Here is a 19,270-nt window from a genome sequence, read left to right as displayed (position 1 = left end):
AGCTTCCTAGCTCAAAGGATGGCTGAGATATCGCCCGGACAAACAAACAAACAAGAACGAAAGAAAGCAAGAACGAAAACAAACAAACAAACAAACAACCAGAGTGAAAACTGAGTACTCTCTTTCAGCGCGCGTCACTGCCGAGCCCCCTTCGGTGCCCAGCAATGACGATTTGCAATGCCTGGAGATGGCATAGGAAAGGAGCGGTGTACAACAGTCGTACTACAAACACAGCTGTCAGGAAGTAGAATTGATATAACTGTTATGAATGCAAGAAAACAATACCACAGCATGCATGCTACAGGTAGGCCATCAGACATCATTCAAATCCGAATACTTATAGCTTGGAAAATTTAACCTGAGTTTGATGCAGGAAGAACGATAGAAAAACAAGACCGACCATACTGTGGTCACAACCTGCAACACAAAATATATATTGTTGCGAATATGGAATTTGGCCTCCATATCCGCTTGTAAATATTCCCCTATTTTCTCCAATACTCCCCAACTTTCCCCGATCCCCCATTCCCTAGTCCCATTGCATGTAAATAACAATCAGTAGAGCCGACCTTCCCCTTATTCCCCCATTAAATGTCGTGCCCAGGTCCACCGCACCACACGTAGACAACTTTCGGACATCTTCCTAGTTATTCTTATTCTATGTCAGTTAAGGCCTCGTCTCCATTAATTATGACTCTTCGTTGCACCAGAATGTGATTATATGGCATCAGTAGTGAGTTTAGGACCTTTCCCATACCTCCTTCCATCTTCTTCCCCAACAATTACAACAACAACAGAGGAGATGGCGGCGGAGCGGGGGAGGATGCGTCCTCACACCGGCTCGATTAGCGCCATAGACCATGCGCTCCACGGGGTTACCACGAAGGGGCTCCTTGTCAGCTCCTCGTCAAGGGCGGAGCCTGGTAAACCCCCCGCACGCACCCAATGAGAAGCAACGTGCCGATTCCACGAGGCGGAGCTAACGAGCCGAGGGCGTGTCACTCCCCGCCGGATATACGCGGCCACGCGCCGGATGTGACGTCAGATGCGCCCCCAGCTTGAGCAGACAAGACGCCATCCGAGCGCTGCGACCTCCCCGCATCTCTGGACCGGACCGAGTCGATTCTGACCTTTGAGCCCAGGTGCACCTGGAGCCATCGCTACCCGCCTGTCCTTTCCATCAATCCCCGTGTGAGTCAGCTTTGTCCCGTTTATCTGTCGTCTGTTGGGAATAATATAAGATTGTGTCTAAGTGCTTGTCTTTCTATGCTGTCCCTCTTGTAGTTGTAATCTAACCTTCCGCCTTAATATAACCTCCTCCGGAGGTCTTGAGAACTGAACCCCTGGTGTCGTATTGTGTTATTGTAATCCAGCCGGGTGTCTTCTTTTTCTTATTGAGCCAGCATCGCGCGACTTCGTCAACGTCGAGTATAGTCGGGTAATTTGTGCGGACACGACGGCCATTCCGCTCGGCCCACTTTAACATCAAAGTCGTGTCTGTAACAATTGGTTGTCAGGAGTTGAATTCGAACCTGGGACTAAATTTATTAGGCCCAAATTGGTAACAAGTAGAATCGATTCAGAGCGCGTTTCCCGCGCGAAATTATAACGGCGAAATTTGTATTTGTTTTACGAAACTCGAATTTTGCAAGTCGCGCTATGGCGGATCAAGACGGCTGGGGTCCGGTAGGGGAGAGTGAAGCAGGGTCGGTCCAGGACCAAAATGAGGGACATGAGGAGAGCGAAACAGCGGGGGTAGCAGACGCGCGAAATGGCGCCTCGCACATAGCTACGGCGGCCGCACCCGCTGCACAAGTGGGAGGGATGGCCCAGATGCAGGTCCTCATGGAGCAATTTATGGCGCAAATGCAGGCGTCCCTCAAACTGCAGAGTAACCAATTGGGGGTAATGGGGAACCGGATGGATGCTCAGGGTGAGCGATTGGAGGACCAAATGGGGGTAATGGGGAACCGGATGGATGCTCAGAGTGAGCAAATGAGGGTTGATAGTGGGCGATTAGAGGGCCAAATGAGGGGTACCGGTGAGAAGTTAGACAATAATTTTGAGGAGTTAGACAAGAAAATTGGGAAGTTAGACAATAATTTTGAGGGGTTAGACAACGGGATAAAAGAGGTGAAACATGGGTTAACGGGGGTAGAAAATAGAATGGCTGCCCAGGAGAATCAGATAGAGGGAGTGAAAAATGGGTTAGAGGGGTTAGAAAACAGTATGGAAGGCAAATTGAGGGACATGAGGGACCAAGCGGAAAGGGAAGTTAAACAAATGGAGCAGCAGATAGAGGGGGTCAGAATGGGGGTAGAAACCAAACTGGATGCTCACAGGGAGGAAATGGAGCAGATGAGGGTGGCATCTGGGCAGGAGATGCAAGTGATGGGAGAGGAGATCAGAAGAGGAGTGAGTGAGGAGGTCGGAGGAGTGCGCGAGGAGGTGAGGCACTGTAAGGAGCACATGGAGAAGGAGGTGAGAAAGGGGACTGTAAAGTTACAAGGGGGCATAGAGGACTTGACGCTGGGAGTAGAACAACTGACAGTGGGACAAAAGGAGTTGGGGGACCAGGTAAAGAAGAACACAGCGGTAATAGAGGGTTTAAAATCGACACAGAAGGAGATGAAAAAGGACGTAGGGGTAATTAAAAAAGAGTGTCAGACGGTACATGAGGACCTGACGAGGAAAATGGACAAGGTGGTAGAGGTAATGGAGGTTAAAGAGCGGGAGGTGCGGGAGCACATAGAAAAAAATAAAGTGGAGTTAGAGGAAGAACTTAAAGGGGCGCACGAAGAGATGAAGGAGATGAAGCAAAAATTAGAAGAAGTGGAAGAAGGGGTGAGCGAAATTAAAAAGCGACGGAGAGAGGATAAGAAAGAGATAAAAGAGGAGGTAAAAGAATTGGTCCAGAGTCTGTGTTCGGATCGTGATGATGTGCTCATTAACCGGATGAGGGATTCGTAGGTGATGGAGGAGAAGCGAAGAGAAAGAGGACCCGGTGTAAGTGGTGACCAATATGGTCGTGCGTATGATGCGCCAGGTGATTTAATAAGCTTGGGGGTCGAGATAGACCCGGATGTTCGTGAAAGGCCGTTGGTGAGGTGTGTGACAGGTCTGGTGTGCGAAAGAGGAGGTGTGCGAGAAAGTCCGACTCTGGGGTGTGTGAGGAAAAAGTGTGTGCCAAGGAGTGAGGGTATTGGCGAGAATGAGTCGGTCGTAGCGTGTGTGCGAGGAAGCACGTGGAAGCGCGGTGTGGTGAGTGTTGCAGGGGGTGTGACGGGAGAGTGTGCGCAGGAGTGTGCGCGAGGGGGGTGTGTGACGGACAGGTGCATGAGGAAAGAGTGCGCTGTCATAAGTAAGGAAGAGTGTCCACCTGTGGTGAGTGTTACAGAGGGTGTAACGGGAGAGTGTGCGCGAGAAAGGTGTGTGACGGACAGGTGCATGAGGAAAGAGTGCGCTGTCAAGAGTAAGGGTGAGTGCTCTGTCAGGAATGGAGGTGAAAGTAGTGAGAGTGACATGGAGCGTGAGTTAGTTGTGACAGGTGAGCGAGGATGTACACCTGGGATGGAAGGATGCACACCTGGAATGGTAGAGCGTGAGTGGGAATGCACGCTGGAGTTGGTGGTGAGGCACGTGGTTGGGTGTGCGAATGAGAGCACACCTGTGATTGTCACAGAGGAGGTGACTGAGGAGGGGGCGCGAAGAGGTGTATTGGTGAGGTGTGCGAGCGACGAATGTGTGCCAAAGTGTTCGGTGGTCAGGTGTGTGACCAAGGCTGTGAGTGGAATGAGTGTGCCTGGGTGTGTAAGGAACGGTACGAGGAGCATGGAAACGGCTGGATGTGTGAGCAAGGAACGGGCTGCGGGGTGTAAGCGTCCAGGTGAAGCATCGACGTTACACGGGTTAGAGGTTAGAGCGACTTTTAGCCGAAGCAGGCCCTCGGTGCGTGCCGGGCCTCGCTTTGAACGGCCGCGTCCAGGCTCCACTAGGCGGAGCTGGCAGCCCGATAGAAAGGGTCGTCATGGCGACCACTTTTTGGTGAGACGTGCCGGCAGGTCGAGATCGGGGCATTGGATGGCTCCGTGCCGAGATGGTGCGTGGGATCTCGGCCCGGGTAAACCTCCTTCCCTGCACCGAATGCGGGACGCACCCAGCCGCTGGCACAGAACAACCAGCATTCATGGCTTGGCTTTACGAAGCCGGGCTTTGGACAGGAATTGGCGCACCGAGAGGTATTAGTGAGTCGACTGGGTGATGAGGTTAGTGTATTGGACCCAAAATTAGAGAAAAACAAAATTTGATGATTGGCAAGGGGTTGGCAGTAGTGATTGGCAGATGATGGGTAGTGATTGGCCAAATTTTTGATTTGTTGAAATTTGATGTTCAAAATTGGTAGTGAGAGACCCCCGATGTGGTGGGATGGCAAATCCACCATCCCTCACATGTGGGGGCAAAGGAGCAATAGCTTATGGGGTGTATGGCAGTGAAAACTAGCCCGGGTGGGTTAGGATATGGTGATAGGGATCTAGAGAAGATGACATTAGGTGACGTTAAGATTAGTTAGTGACTGATACCTGTAGTGGGGACGCAGGTAGATTAGTGTGGATGATAATGACGAGGGAGCGCAATAGTTAAAGGGATGACTAGGAAGCGCAAGTTTCAGAAGGGAGTAGTTAGCTGAGATGATGCTGTGTGTGTGAGGATTGAACAGGTGTGATTGCACAGGTGTGCAACTGGACAGGTGTGTGGAGCAGTGTATGAGTAGTGAGTGTTGTGGATCAGCGCGAATGCGCTTGGGGAGAGAAGGGTGCAGGTGGCACCAGGTGTGAGAGCACAGGTGTGCAGGTACAGGTGTGTGGAGAGAGTTGGAGTGAGTGGTACGGAGTGGTGTGCATGGTGCGAAGGTGTGGATGGGGGAAGAGTGGACCCCTTTCACGAGCACCCGGGGCGGGTAGTGTAAGTGTTAGGTAGAGGGTGCAGGTAAATTGTGGTTGGATATTGGCATTTGTGGTGCGGTTGCAGAATGGTGTTGTGAATGGGTGCATTAGTGTTGTGGAAATGGCTGGGCGTGTAGCCTGTTAGTGTGTGTAGTTGGTTGGGCACTCCACCACTGTGAGGATGTCGGCCAGGTGAGGCCGCAGGTGGGCTCTGGGAGCCGGTAGTTGTGAGTGGGTGCCTGAGGATCCCGGGTGTGGATCGGGCAGCCCAGTGCCAGAGAGGGCACTGAGTGGGGAGAGTGCCAGAGGGCCTTCCCCAGGTAGTTAGGTTAGGGCAAGGAGCAGGTAAGCTCGGAGGCAACTGCAGTGGTGGAGGTGTGCAGGTGGGTAGACCCACTGGGAGAGGTACACGCCGCAGCCCAGAAATTGTGCGAGGGCACCGGGAGATGAATCGGGGGAGTGAGACCCCAAATTGAAGCGCACCACAGTCGGGCCAATGGGAATTGGTTTTTAGAACCCATAGTGTAAGGGGGCCAATGGTTTGGCCGGAGAAAGACCCCGGGTAGTGTAAAGTTGTTAAAGTCATTTAGGAAATAGTTAGGATTGAAGAACCTGTCGCACCATACGCAGCCACTTACCTGTGATGATGATGACTCCACACCTGTGTTTTCTTTGTTTTGTGCAGGAAATGAGAATTGCTGTGAGGATTTGTGAGACGCATCACGACGTGGATGAGACATTGGGGTGATTCCATCTCTCCCTCCCTAGGAGGGACTGATGTTGAATTGGTAATGGCAAATTTTGATGTTGAGTTGAAAATGGCAAATTTTGATGAGAGTTGAAAATGGCAAATTTGATTGGTTAGGAGGGAGAGAAGACGAATTTGGTTTATGGGAGGAACGGGGAAGACAGTAGGGATGTTTGTTGATTTGTAAAGTAGATGTTTATGGGTAGTGTTGTGTTGGGTGGATACAGTAAGGGGTAAGGGAGGGGCCATGTAGGTTACCTGGTGGGGGGGGGGGGGGGGGCGTACGATAGGAACGTACCTGTCTCACCTGGTTCCCATGTGCCCCCAGTGTGCATCACCTTACATTGCGTGCACTTTTGCGCCCTTACCACCTTACTCACTTGTCTGCTTCTTTTGTCTCCCACCTCCGAGGATCTGGCTTTGGGGTAGAGAGAGAGGAGAGAGAGGTGCTGGCTGCGCAGTTGTGGGCCTGCACTTTCGCTGTTTGCTGCCGGGATCGATACACCATATGGACCGCAATGTTTGTGGCCACCCACAATGGACCGCAGTTCGTTTGCGGCCAAGCACCACCCGGGGATGGACCTATGGATCAACGTGGCACCTATGCCATACAGGTGAACCACTAATAGTTAACACCACCAAGTGCACCACAAGAAGAGCAAGAGACACCTGCAGGGTTAGGGGTTGTCGAATTTATTTTTATTCCAATGAACAATGGTGACTGCACCGATTGGTGGTGGGGTGGTGCTGTTGATGCTCGGGAAGGGTGCTCTGCACGTTATTAAAGGCCGTCGGCCACAGAGCACTCGTGGGTTGGTGTATCGATGTTGGCAAGCGCGCTCTCTCTATGCATAACATCTGCATGTGTTCCTCCAAAAACAGGTCCTGGATCGTAGTGTAAATAGCAGCGTAGTCTTGTAAATAATGCTCCCTACCGGCTGTATGTTTAGTTTGAGAATTCTTTCCGGATTCGGTTATCCTGTGGGTGTGTTTCTGTGAGGAGAAGGGTGCAACGTCGCAGGGGGACATATTTACTCATTTGTGAATATCTGTAAAACTGTCGCACTCAGGGTAGAGTTAATAGTAGAGGGAACTACATTGCGTGCCACACTAAAGTAGGTAAAAATTTATCGGGTCGGGACGCCCCGAGGGTAGAGAAGGGTGCAATGTTGCGAATATGGAATTTGGCCTCCATATCCGCTTGTAAATATTCCCCTATTTTCTCCAATACTCCCCAACTTTCCCCGATCCCCCATTCCCTAGTCCCATTGCATGTAAATAACAATCAGTAGAGCCGACCTTCCCCTTATTCCCCCATTAAATGTCGTGCCCAGGTCCACCGCACCACACGTAGACAACTTTCGGACATCTTCCTAGTTATTCTTATTCTATGTCAGTTAAGGCCTCGTCTCCATTAATTATGACTCTTCGTTGCACCAGAATGTGATTATATGGCATCAGTAGTGAGTTTAGGACCTTTCCCATACCTCCTTCCATCTTCTTCCCCAACAATTACAACAACAACAGAGGAGATGGCGGCGGAGCGGGGGAGGATGCGTCCTCACACCGGCTCGATTAGCGCCATAGACCATGCGCTCCACGGGGTTACCACGAAGGGGCTCCTTGTCAGCTCCTCGTCAAGGGCGGAGCCTGGTAAACCCCCCGCACGCACCCAATGAGAAGCAACGTGCCGATTCCACGAGGCGGAGCTAACGAGCCGAGGGCGTGTCACTCCCCGCCGGATATACGCGGCCACGCGCCGGATGTGACGTCAGATGCGCCCCCAGCTTGAGCAGACAAGACGCCATCCGAGCGCTGCGACCTCCCCGCATCTCTGGACCGGACCGAGTCGATTCTGACCTTTGAGCCCAGGTGCACCTGGAGCCATCGCTACCCGCCTGTCCTTTCCATCAATCCCCGTGTGAGTCAGCTTTGTCCCGTTTATCTGTCGTCTGTTGGGAATAATATAAGATTGTGTCTAAGTGCTTGTCTTTCTATGCTGTCCCTCTTGTAGTTGTAATCTAACCTTCCGCCTTAATATAACCTCCTCCGGAGGTCTTGAGAACTGAACCCCTGGTGTCGTATTGTGTTATTGTAATCCAGCCGGGTGTCTTCTTTTTCTTATTGAGCCAGCATCGCGCGACTTCGTCAACGTCGAGTATAGTCGGGTAATTTGTGCGGACACGACGGCCATTCCGCTCGGCCCACTTTAACATCAAAGTCGTGTCTGTAACAATATATTTCGCCTCCTCTGTCCACTCAACTCCATCATCCTTGCTGTTGAAGATATATATACAATTCATTTGCGAGGGTCTTTACGGTTTGGTTCAATATCAATTACGAATCTGACGGACAGTTGGGTTTGGTTTCAGGCAACTTGTACACCCACTCCGAACAGGAGCGGCACGAAAGGTTATGTAGATAGATTACAGTAGATCTAGGCTCGGGCCTCAAGAACATCAGAGCTGTATTCAGTTACCAAGTTTCCACCCTCCTGCTCTATCTCTGTGGTAGTAAACCTTTTGTTCATAAAAGCCTTACGTGGTCATTCGAGGTATGGGACTTTGCCATTAAGCGCGGCTGAATTGATTTTAAAAATCCAGTAACGAGCTGATTGGAAAACGCGCATTAAATGCGCATATGGCGCCATTCAAAAAATTACCGTACCGGTACATAGTTATCTTTTTAGGGAGGCATGTTTGGCCTTGATTAAACCCTCCGAATAATTTAACACTCGACCCAAACAAAGCCAATGGAAATATGACATAAGAAAGCTGGAAAGTGGATGCTACCAATGTGATGAATCTGTAAATATTATTGTTTTCCATCCTCCAGACCCCTCACCTCACCCCCAGTCCTACCATGAAGAGACGTGTTGTGTCCAGGCCAAGGGCTGGTTACGTTGATTGAGTTCACTTTGTCTGGAAAACACATGTGAGAGCAAAGGTTGGGAGGGAGAGACAGAAAGGTTTGTCATCAGTAATTGTTCCATTCTTCAAAGAAGGGCTTAATGGAGTTGGATGGGATGAACAGGTAATGGGTATTTTAAAATAGGACGTTTTTTTGAAAGAAAAAAAAAGCAAAGAATTTCAGTGAATTCGATGATACAAATAAAAGAAGTGAGGGAACATGTCACAAGGTTTTCTCACCTTATGACATCATTAGAGTAGCTGATCTTGAGTTATCGACATCAAATACTTTGCTCACCTTTCCTTCTAATAGTTAGTGCTGGAAAATTGGCAAGTCTGAAATTTTTTCTTTTTTGCGAAGAAAATGACAAATAAATGAATAATAAAAGTCAAAAAATAACAAAAATGGTTATCCTGTATGACAAAGGTGACCAACAGCATTTAGCACCGGCAGGGAAACATGTTACAAATATGTGACCGATTACAATAACACGCGTGACCCTGGTCATTCTGCCCAACACACGTCACCATTCTTGAAGTGTTTCCAATAATGTTTATTAAAAGCATGTGGGTCATGGAAGTTGGGGAATTTATAACAGATGGAAAGCTCAATAAGCCTTGATAAACTGTGTCGTCATACCCATTCAAAAGGGCCAGGCAGTTAAACTGAATTGGCATAGGACATTGAGTTGCAGCATCCATTATCCTCATGACAACTTTCTCATGAATAAAATATTTACAGCACAAAGATTAGCACCATATACAGTCGCGTGAAAAAGTAAGTACACCCCTAGTAAAGCTTTGAATTTTTCAACATAATTCAACATACAGCTATTTGATCTTCATTTCAACAATATTGAGAGATAAAGGTGATATAATATAACAAATATCATGAAACATTTACATTTTTCAGTCCATTGTATAATTTAAATAAACATAAATGCAAATTTCGCATGTGGAAAAAGTAAGTACACCCTTGGCTCTAATAGGTGGTATTGCCCCCTTTGGCAGAAACAACCTCAAGTAGGCGTTTCTTATAACTGTCTACCAGTCTCTGACATCGACTGGGAGAAATTTTTGCCCACTCCTCCATGCAGAATTCTTTCAACTGTGCGATGTTTGAGGGGTTTCCTGCATGCACAGCTCGTTTCAAATCCATCCACAACATATCGATGGGATTTAGATCCGGGCTTTGACTTGGCCATTCCAGAACCCTCCATTTCTTTCTTTTCAGCCATTCCTTGGTGGATTTACTGGTATGTTTAGGGTCATTGTCATGTTGCAAGGTCCACCTTCGGTTGAGCTTCAACTTTCCGACAGATGGCCTCACATTATCCTCAAGCACCCTCTGGTACAATGAAGAATTCATCGTGGATTCGATGATGGTGAGCTGCCCAGGCCTTGATGCAGCAAAGCTGCCCCAAACCATAATATTTCCTCCACCATGCTTTACAGTTGGTATCAGGTTCTTGTGGTCAAATGCTGTCTTTGGTTTTCACCAAACATGTCTTCTGGTACTGTGGCCAAATTGCTCTACCTTTGACTCATCTGGCCAGAGCACATTGTTCCAGAAGTGCTGGTCTTTGCCTAGGTGTTCATTGGCAAACTTTCGTCTTGCCCTGATGTTCTTTCTGGAGAGCAAAGGTTTCCTCCTGGCACACCTCCCATGTAGATCAAATTTGTGCAGCCTCTTTCTAATGGTAGACTCGTACACTTTGTCATCAACAGTGGCAAGAGCTACCTGTAGGTCCCGTGATGACATTCTTGGGTTCTCAGAGACTTCTTTCACCATCTTGCGGTCTGCTCTCGGGCTGAACTTGCTGGGGCGGCCTGGCCTGAACAAGTTGGCAGTTGTTTGGAATCTTCTCCACTTGTAGATGATCTTCCGGACAGTCGAATGATTGATTTCAAATCGTTTGGAGATCTTTTTAAGTCCCTTCCCAGACTCGTACGCATCTATAACCTTCTTTCTGAAGGCCTCGGAGAGCTCTTTTGATCTAGGCATGGTGACGCCGCACACTTCAACAACAAAGAGCAAACCAAACTAAATGTCTGAGGTTTAAATAAGACAGGTTCCTCCAAGATCTTCTCTAACGATGTTCTCATCATTTGCACCTGAGCTGGTGCACCTGATTCTAATTTTAGGTATTTGAAGTAGTGATAAATGCAGGGGTGTACTTCCGTTTTCCACATGCGAAATTTGCATTTATGTTTATTTAAATTATACAATTTACTACAAAATGTAAATGTTTCATGATATTTGTTATATTATATCACCTTTATCTATCAATATTGTTGAAATGAAGATCAAATAGCTGTATGTTGAAATATGTTGAAAAAGTCAAAACTTTACATGGGGTGTACTTACTTTTTCACGTGACTGCATATATATATATATATATATATATATATATATACATATATATATATATATATATATCATGATCATTATGAATACATTATCATATATACAGTGCATTCAGAAAGTATTCAGACCCCTTCACTTTTTTCACATTTTGTGATGTTGCAGCCTTATGCTGAAATCGTTTAAATTCATTTTTTCTCTCATCAATCTACACTCAATACCCCATAATGACAAAGAGAAAACAGGATTTTTGAAAGTTTTCCAAATTTATTGAAAAGAAAAAATTGAAATATCACATTTGCATAAGTATTCAGACCCTTTGCTAGGACATTGGAATATAGCTCAGGTGCCTCCCATTTCTCTTGATCATCTTTGAGATGTTTCTCCACCTTGATTGGAGTCCACCTGTGGTAAAGTCAATTGATTGAACATGATTTGGAAAGGCACACACCTGTCTATATAAGGTCTCACAGCTGACAATGCATATCAGAGCAAAAACCAAGCCATGAGGTCGAAGGAACTGCCTGCTGAGCTCAGAGACAGGATTGTGTCGAGGCACAGATCTGGGGAAGCCTACAAAAAAATTTCTGCTGCATTGAAGGTTCCCAAGAGCACAGTGGCCTCCATAATTCTTAAATGGAAGAAGTTTGGAACAACCAGGACTCTTCCTAGAGCTGGCCGCCCGGCCAAACTGAGCAATCGGCGGAGAAGGGCCTTGGTGAGAGAGGTGACCAAGAACCCGATGGTCACACTGGCTGAGCTCCAGAGATCCTGTGTGGAGATGGGAGAAACTTCCAGAAGGACACTCATCACTGCAACACTCCACCAATCTAGGCGTTATGGCAGAGTGGCCAGACGGAAGCCTCTCCTCAGTGAAAGACACATGAAAGCCCGCTTGGAGTTTGCAAAAAAGCACCTAAAGGACTCTCAGACTGTGAGAAACAAGATTCTGTGGGCTTTCATGTGTCTTTCACTGAGGAGAGGCTTCCGTCTGGCCACTCTGCCATAAAGCCCAGATCGGTGGATTGTTGCAGTGAAGGTTGTCATTCTGGAAGTTTCTCCCATCTCCACACAGGATCTCTGGAGCTCAGCCAGATTGACCATCGGGTTCTTGGTTACCTGTTCAGTAATGACCTCCTGACCTCAAATATTGACCTACAGACAATTCCCCTAAGATGACCTGTCTTGTTGCACCTGTCCAGATGACAAAGTGAGGCTACAACCTTGTCACACAAAACCTCTCTGGGAATACCAATTGTGGCTTTAGGTCTGCCACCACCTGCCAATCACAAGCACCTGACAGCACTCTTGCTTTCCACCTCCTCCTCTTTCCACCTCTTACCACTTGGCCCTCTTTGACAAACAACACCTCTCCCCCATCGGTCTCCTTCTCCACTCTTCTCTCTCTCGATCTGAGCACCTCTTGTTGCATCATCTGCACTACCACCGCCAGCATCTGATCATGTCGCCACTTGTATTGTCCTACTGCCAATGCTACTGAGCATTCACTCAGTGCATGCTGCACCATTCCCAAACCTCCACACAAATAACATCTCCCCTCCTGCAACAACCCCCACAATCTCAAAATCTACTGGTGACGGAAGCACATCATATGTTGCCCGCAACAGGAAACTCAACAATATTGGCTCCATCCTCCAATCTCTTGCCACTTCAATGTCCTCCCCCGCACGCCTTCCCACCTAGTCCAAGCACCTTGCTGTGCCTGTCCAACTGCTTTCACATATCTCCCCTCCTCCTCCTTTCTTCTCACCTCCCTCTCAACCATCTTCCTCCTCTCTTTCACACATGCCTTTCCCAATCGCTCATGCTTCATCCACCCTAAGCCATGCTTCCCGTGCTGTACCATCCCCATGACCTCCTCCTGTTGCAACCGCTCCTCCATTTCATCCATCTCTGCTCTTGCATCCACTTCCGACTTCCCTTCTTCTCTGGGAGAGCATTCTTCACCACTGTATCACTTGAAACCCGCAACATCATGAACTCCCGCACTCTCACCAACTTAAACTCCTCGGTTAATGATGTCAAGGAAAACTGGAGTTTTCCACCCTGACCATGAAAGGCAATGTTCGTCAAACAGCGTGGCACTCCCAACCACCTCCTCACAAACCCGCTCACCACAAAATCCATCCTCTCTACATGCCCAATCGCAATATCATACATCATCAACGGCCACAATACTCGTGGCATCAATCCAAACTTCAAACACCATACCTTCAACTTACCTGGCAAACCACATCCATCAATCCTTTCAAACCTCTCAAAAGCTTGTTTCTGACATCCTCCACCCTTCCCACATCATTCCACTCCACTGTATACCATCTTCCCAAACTCTGCACAGGGGCCTCTACCAATGATGGAACCACCTCCCCTCCCAGCTCAAACCTGTGCATGTTATCCACCACTCGTCATTTCACTACCACACTCCTCGACTTTCTTGCTTTAAATCCCATTCTTGCCCACCGCATCAACCTTTCCAGTCATCCCAGTAGTTATACTGCTGCATCAGCAGACTGTTGGACAACTGTCAGGTCATCCATGAATCCAAACATCCCTGGAAAACTCTGACCAGGGTCTAGCTCCACTTCTTTCCCATGTCCACTCACCGCACATATCAACAACTCCATAACCAGCACAAACAAAATAGGGGAGATGGTACATCCCATCGGGATCCCCACATCCAACTTCTGCCACTCTGTTACATAGGACTGTGTTGCAAACCGCATCCAAAACTGATCATAATATACCATCAAAACACCCCTAAATCTCCATGGCACCCAAAATAAATCCAAGGGATACCTGATCAAGGCATGCGACACTGACCCATATGCATTCTCCAAATCCAGCCATACCACTGCAACATCCTTCCTTTGCCTCTTTGCCTCCTGTAACACTTGCCAGACCATTGCCGAGTGTTCAACGCATCCTGGTGATCCTGGTATTCCTGCCTTCTGCACAGAACCATCCACAAAACCATTCTCTCTGATGAATCCTGAGAGCCGTGCCGCAACGACACTCATCAATATCTTCCCATCTACATCGAGCAATGATATTGGTCTAAACTGCTCAAGTGTCACAGTTTCCTCCTGCTTTGGAATATAAACACCTTCCGCCCTCGTCCATTGACTCGGCACCACTCCTTGCCTCCATACCACCTTTAGAGCCTTCCACAGATACTGCCTGATGCCTTCACAACTCTTAAACACCTTGTATGGCACTCCACTTGGTCCTGGAGTTGATGCCGCCCGTGCCTTCCTCAAAACTGCCCTTCAATCTTAGACATCTTTGGCTCTGACAAATCAAATGGAACACCTGGCTCTGTCGGTCTCACCAAGCCTTCGATATCCTCCACCACTTCGTTCCTCCTTGTGTCTGCATACGTGACATGCAGGTGACCTTCCAACTCTTCCTTTGGTTCCTTCAGTACACCAAATCGAGACTGCTCCAACAGATCCTTCATAAATTGACAAGGATTCTCAAAGAACCTCTTTCTCTCACTCTGCCTCTCCTTTCATCACCTCTTCAACTTCACCAACCTCATCCTCACCTGCTTCGTCAATGCCTCAAGCCCATTCCTCTCCCCTTCCATCTTCCATTCGAGCTCCTCAACTCCATTCTCAACTCATGGATCTCCCTCTGCCTCCTGCTTAAACATGCCTCCTTCTCACCCCTCTCTACACACTCTTTCACTCCAAACGTCACACACGCATACTCAAACACAATCTCATTCATCTTTCTCAATCTATCTTCCACCATTCCTATCATATATATATATATATATATATATATATAAAAATATATATATATATACACATACATATATATTATATATATATATAATACTGACCTAATTATAATCTGACATATCATTATTATGTTTCACAAGCAGCGAGAATAACATCAAAGGCTATGACATATTTTGGTTGGATTTAAGCTGAGTGTCCTGTCTTCTAGCATTTTCTGGTGGACATTATATCTCATGATGTTGCTCACAAGAGTAAGATACACCAAGCTAGCCAGGTTCAAAATTCCTGCTGGGGAGGGCTATGGTAAACTATCCAGTGTATTACTTGCTACAAGGCTAATGAAAAGTTGCAATAACAGTGAAATGCTTTTGGAGACTCTGCAACAAACTTTAAACAAACAAAAAAATCTATATTATAAAACAGGAGTGTCCATCTGTCCCCAAACTACTCCCTCAGTTTTTGGGGTAGCCCCGACAAACCTTCTGCGGAACGTTTTGGGATCCCAGCAGATGTTGTAAGATAGGTAGGAGATTTAATAAATTATTCAATAGAATTATAATTTTGAAATTGACTCGATACAGACCTGATCCCGAATCCAGAAGTGAACAGATGACGACAATGGGCTGGTTTGATAATATCTCAATACAATGGTGATTTAACACAGTATTTTGTTATAGTATTAATGTATTGTTATGTCGGTCGGGTAGGGACATATATTGATTTAGGTAGATCTGCATAGGTAGGTGCTTCGTCTGTCGTGATAGAGAATCTCAATGTAATAAGTTCTGTAGCCCGAATGTCGGATTAAGTGTATACCTGTGATCATATGAGAATGATCGGATGATAGGTAAAATAGGGTTTAGGCTAACTCCCCGGTATGTCAAACCTCTGTGATCATTCCGGTGTCCCTTATGGCAACACATCACATACATTAGTTAGATCCATTAGTGCACACACTAATTAAATCCCCCTCCGCAACAAGACGATAAAACTGACCGGAAGAGCAGACAGCACGCGACCGCACACTACGGCGCCATGGCAGGCAGACATCCATCACACAAGCAGGCCGAGAGCCATGCCCAGGAGAACTCGTGATTGGCAGAGTAGGGAAGGACGTGTGATTGGTCAAGGAAGGGACAGAAAGCTTCCCCATAATTGGGGGTAAGGAAGGTGAAGAACGCGCCACACTGATTGGCCACCGACCGATGACACCACGGCCAATCAATGCGGAAGGCACGAAACCACTACCAAGAAGCAGGTTGCTGATTGGAGGAGAAGCGCCGGTGACATGTAAAGGAGCGCAAGGTTATGAGTAAATGAGGCACTGGTTGGCAGAGGGAGAGAGCTGACGTCACAAGACGATCAGTAAAACCACTTGCTCCTCTGCATTTTCCTCTCTTCCCTTGGCCCTCTTGCTCTGGACTGTCCGTTTACATTTCCCCCTTCTCGTTTTGGCCTCCTTCCCATTTGGACGTCTTCCCTGTTTGCCTTTCGTTCCCGTTTGGACCTCATCTCTTGCGATCCGGAGATTGCCCTGCTTGTTGGACGTTGGAGACACGTTGGAGCACCGACGATCCTCTTGCCCGGCGTTCACGCATGGGACCTCGCGGGCGATCGCGCAGGGGCGCAAGGCTTGCCGGCAGCGGTGTATGTGGGCCTGACGGAGTGCGAACATCGGAGCCTGGATGGCCGAATGGACCTGACATCTAGACAGATAAGACGCACACGAACACAACGAAACGTTAATTTTATTATCCATCCCATTTGTCCTGTTGTTTACGTCTGGTGTGGGGACGTCCCAACCTAGGTTTAGTTCTTCCGGTGTGTTTCTTTGTTCCCGGATCCGGCAATAAAGCTGTGTATTTTTGTACCATAAATTCCGTTTGGTTTGGTTTTGTAGCGGCTACCGCTGGGTTTTCACAATCGCCTTGCACCTATCAAGGACGCGGAGCGATCACCATGCCGGGCTCGTCCAGGACGCCCGGGCAGGCTCGCCCTCAACTTGCCAGGCCGCAGCCAGGATGCTGGGCCACGCCCCCTCTCGCCTTTCCTGGGCAAACGCTCCGGGATAATATGTATATATTGCTGCCCGATAAACGGGCTTTTCAGAGTGCCTGAGTGTTTGGTTTGTTTAAAGCAACTCGGATGAATTCCAGCTTTTTGTCGCGTCCATTCTTCCGATCGACGTGGGAGCCCCAGCTCCTTCATTGGTGACCTACCGACATGGACACGGCAGTCGCCCTTAAACTGCCTACCTTCTGGGAGGCTCACGCGGCGGTTTGGTTCGCACAGGCGGATTCCCTGTTCGCCCTGCGAGGCATCACGGCCGACGACACCCGCTTCCACCATGTGGTAACAGCGCTCGGTTCGGCCACCGCGGCCCGTGCCCTGAGCCTCCTCGAGAGCCCACCAGCCGCTGACAAATACGGCGCGATTAAGAAGCTTCTCCTCGACGCTTTCGCCCTCCCATCGGCGGAACGCGCATGGCGCCTGCTCGACCTGCCCGAGCTCGGCGACACGCGCCCTTCCGAGCGAATGGACTACATGCTTTCACTGCTCGGCGAGCACTCTCCGGCACTCCTGTTCCGGGATCTGTTCCTCCGTCAGCTGCCTAACCCGGTACGCCTCGCCCTGGCAAGCACGACGATCACAGATCCCCGGACCCTTGCCAGAGAAGCCGACAAGATCTCCGCTGCAGGACAGCGCATCGCAGCGGTGACATGGGACCCACCGCCGTCCGACGCAACACCCATGGCGCCCGAGCACCCGGCACGGTCGACGACCGAACTGCCGACGCAATTGGCGGCCGCTACACCGAGCCGACCACCTCCAGCACGACAACCGGGGCCTCCACCTGACCAAGCGTGGTGTTACTATCATGCCAGGTTCGGACAGAAGGCCCGGACATGCCGACCCCCGTGCACCTTCGGCAGGCCGGGAAACGGCCGGGCCGGCGTTCATTACCAGCCATGAGCGCCGGCCACACGGGCAACTTACTGTTCATCACGGATAAAGCGTCCGGACGGCACTTTCTGTGCGACACCGGCGCCCAACTAAGCGTCATACCCGCCTCTGACCAGGACAGACAATCCGCGGTTTGCGGCCCCTCCTTGGTTGCGGCCAACGGATTGACCATCCGCACCTTCGGCCCGCGCAACGTCACCCTCTGCTTCGGCGGCCAACGCTTTGCTTGGACGTTTGTAACCGCAAACGTGCCCATGGCTCTGCTAGGCGCCGACTTCCTCTGCGCACACGGACTGCTGGTGGACGTCCAACGGCGTCGTTTAATCAATGCCGAAACCTTCAGCTCCCTGGTATGCACATTGAGCAGCTCCGCGCCGACCGAGCTGGCATGTGCCGTCCCGGCGGCGAACGAGTTTGCTCGCCTGCTCACGGAGTTCCCGGCCCTCACGCGGCCGACGTTTTCGGCCGTCGCAGTACGGCATGGGATCGAGCACCACATACCAACCACGAGCCCGCCGGTCTACGCCAGGGCCCGCCGCCTCGACCCAGCCAAGCTCGCCATGGCGAAGGCCGAATTTGACGCGTTGGAGCACCTCGGCATCGTGCGGCGCTCCGATAGCGCGTGGGCCTCGCCACTGCACATCGTGCCAAAGCCGGGGGGTGGATGGCGCCCGTGTGGCGACTACCGCCGTCTCAATGACGCTACCACCCCCGACAGGTACCCGATCCCGCATATCCAAGACATCTCCGCCCGTCTGGCGGGACGGGTCATTTTTTCGAAAATTGATCTCATACGGGGATATCACCAGGTACCTGTCAGGGCGGCCGACGTCCCTAAAACGGTAGTCATCACGCCGTTCGGCTTATTCGAATTCTTGCAGATGCCGTTTGGTCTCAAGAACGCGGCTCAGGCGTTCCAGCGCTTGATGGACGGCGTGCTGCGTGACCTGCCGTTCCTTTTCGTTTACCTGGACGACATCCTCGTCGCCAGCACGTCCCGGGCCGAGCACCTCCTCCACCTCCGAACACTGTTTGGGCGCCTCAGCGAGCATGGCCTCATCGTCAACCCGGCCAAATGCCACTTCGGCACGACGGCCGTTGATTTTTTGGGCCACCACATCACCAAGAACGGGGCCGTGCCGCTGCCAACCAAGGTCGAGGCCATCACCACGTTCCCGCGTCCCCGCACCATAAAGGCCCTGCAGGAATTCCTGGGAATGGTGAATTTTTATCACCGCTTCGTGCCCCGCGCTGCTCAACTCATGCAGCCCCTCTACGAAGCCCTCCGGGGCAAGCTGGCCAAGCACGACATCGCCTGGTCCGCAGCAATGGATGCGGCCTTCCAAAGCTCAAAGCGGGCCCTCGCCGACGCAACACTGCTCGCTCACCCGGTGCTCAATGCTCCCATCGCCCTCACCACGGATGCCTCCGACTACGCGGTGGGCGCCGTACATGAGCAATGGGTGAACGGGGTTTGGCAGCCACTCGCTTTTTTCAGCCGGCAGCTCCGGCCGAACGAGCTCAAATACAGCACGTTTGACCGGGAGCTCCTCGGTCTACACCTGGCCGTCCGCCAT

General features: G+C 49.8%; 1 protein-coding gene and 1 long non-coding RNA gene across 7 annotated transcripts in view; one reads left to right on the top strand and one right to left on the bottom strand.

Moving 5' to 3' along the window:
* Positions 1-19,270, top strand: part of LOC144889486 (uncharacterized) — a 497,490-nt gene that overhangs the window by 235,659 nt on the left and 242,561 nt on the right. The window lies entirely within an intron of this gene.
* The window catches only part of LOC137412771 (neutral amino acid transporter 9), a 195,871-nt gene that overhangs the window by 58,233 nt on the left and 118,368 nt on the right, over positions 1-19,270 (bottom strand). For all 6 annotated transcript variants that reach the window (XM_068098106.2, XM_068098093.2, XM_068098114.2 and 3 more), the window contains one exon: positions 8,553-8,612. In XM_068098106.2, coding sequence (XP_067954207.1) covers positions 8,553-8,612 — 60 coding nt within the window. The remainder of the gene's footprint in view (positions 1-8,552; positions 8,613-19,270) is intronic.

Source organism: Myxine glutinosa, chromosome 1 (genome assembly GCF_964187855.1).
Source record: "Myxine glutinosa chromosome 1, kmMyxGlut1.1, whole genome shotgun sequence".
Classification (NCBI taxonomy): domain Eukaryota; kingdom Metazoa; phylum Chordata; class Myxini; order Myxiniformes; family Myxinidae; genus Myxine; species Myxine glutinosa.
This window is presented reverse-complemented; position numbering and strand designations above follow the sequence as displayed.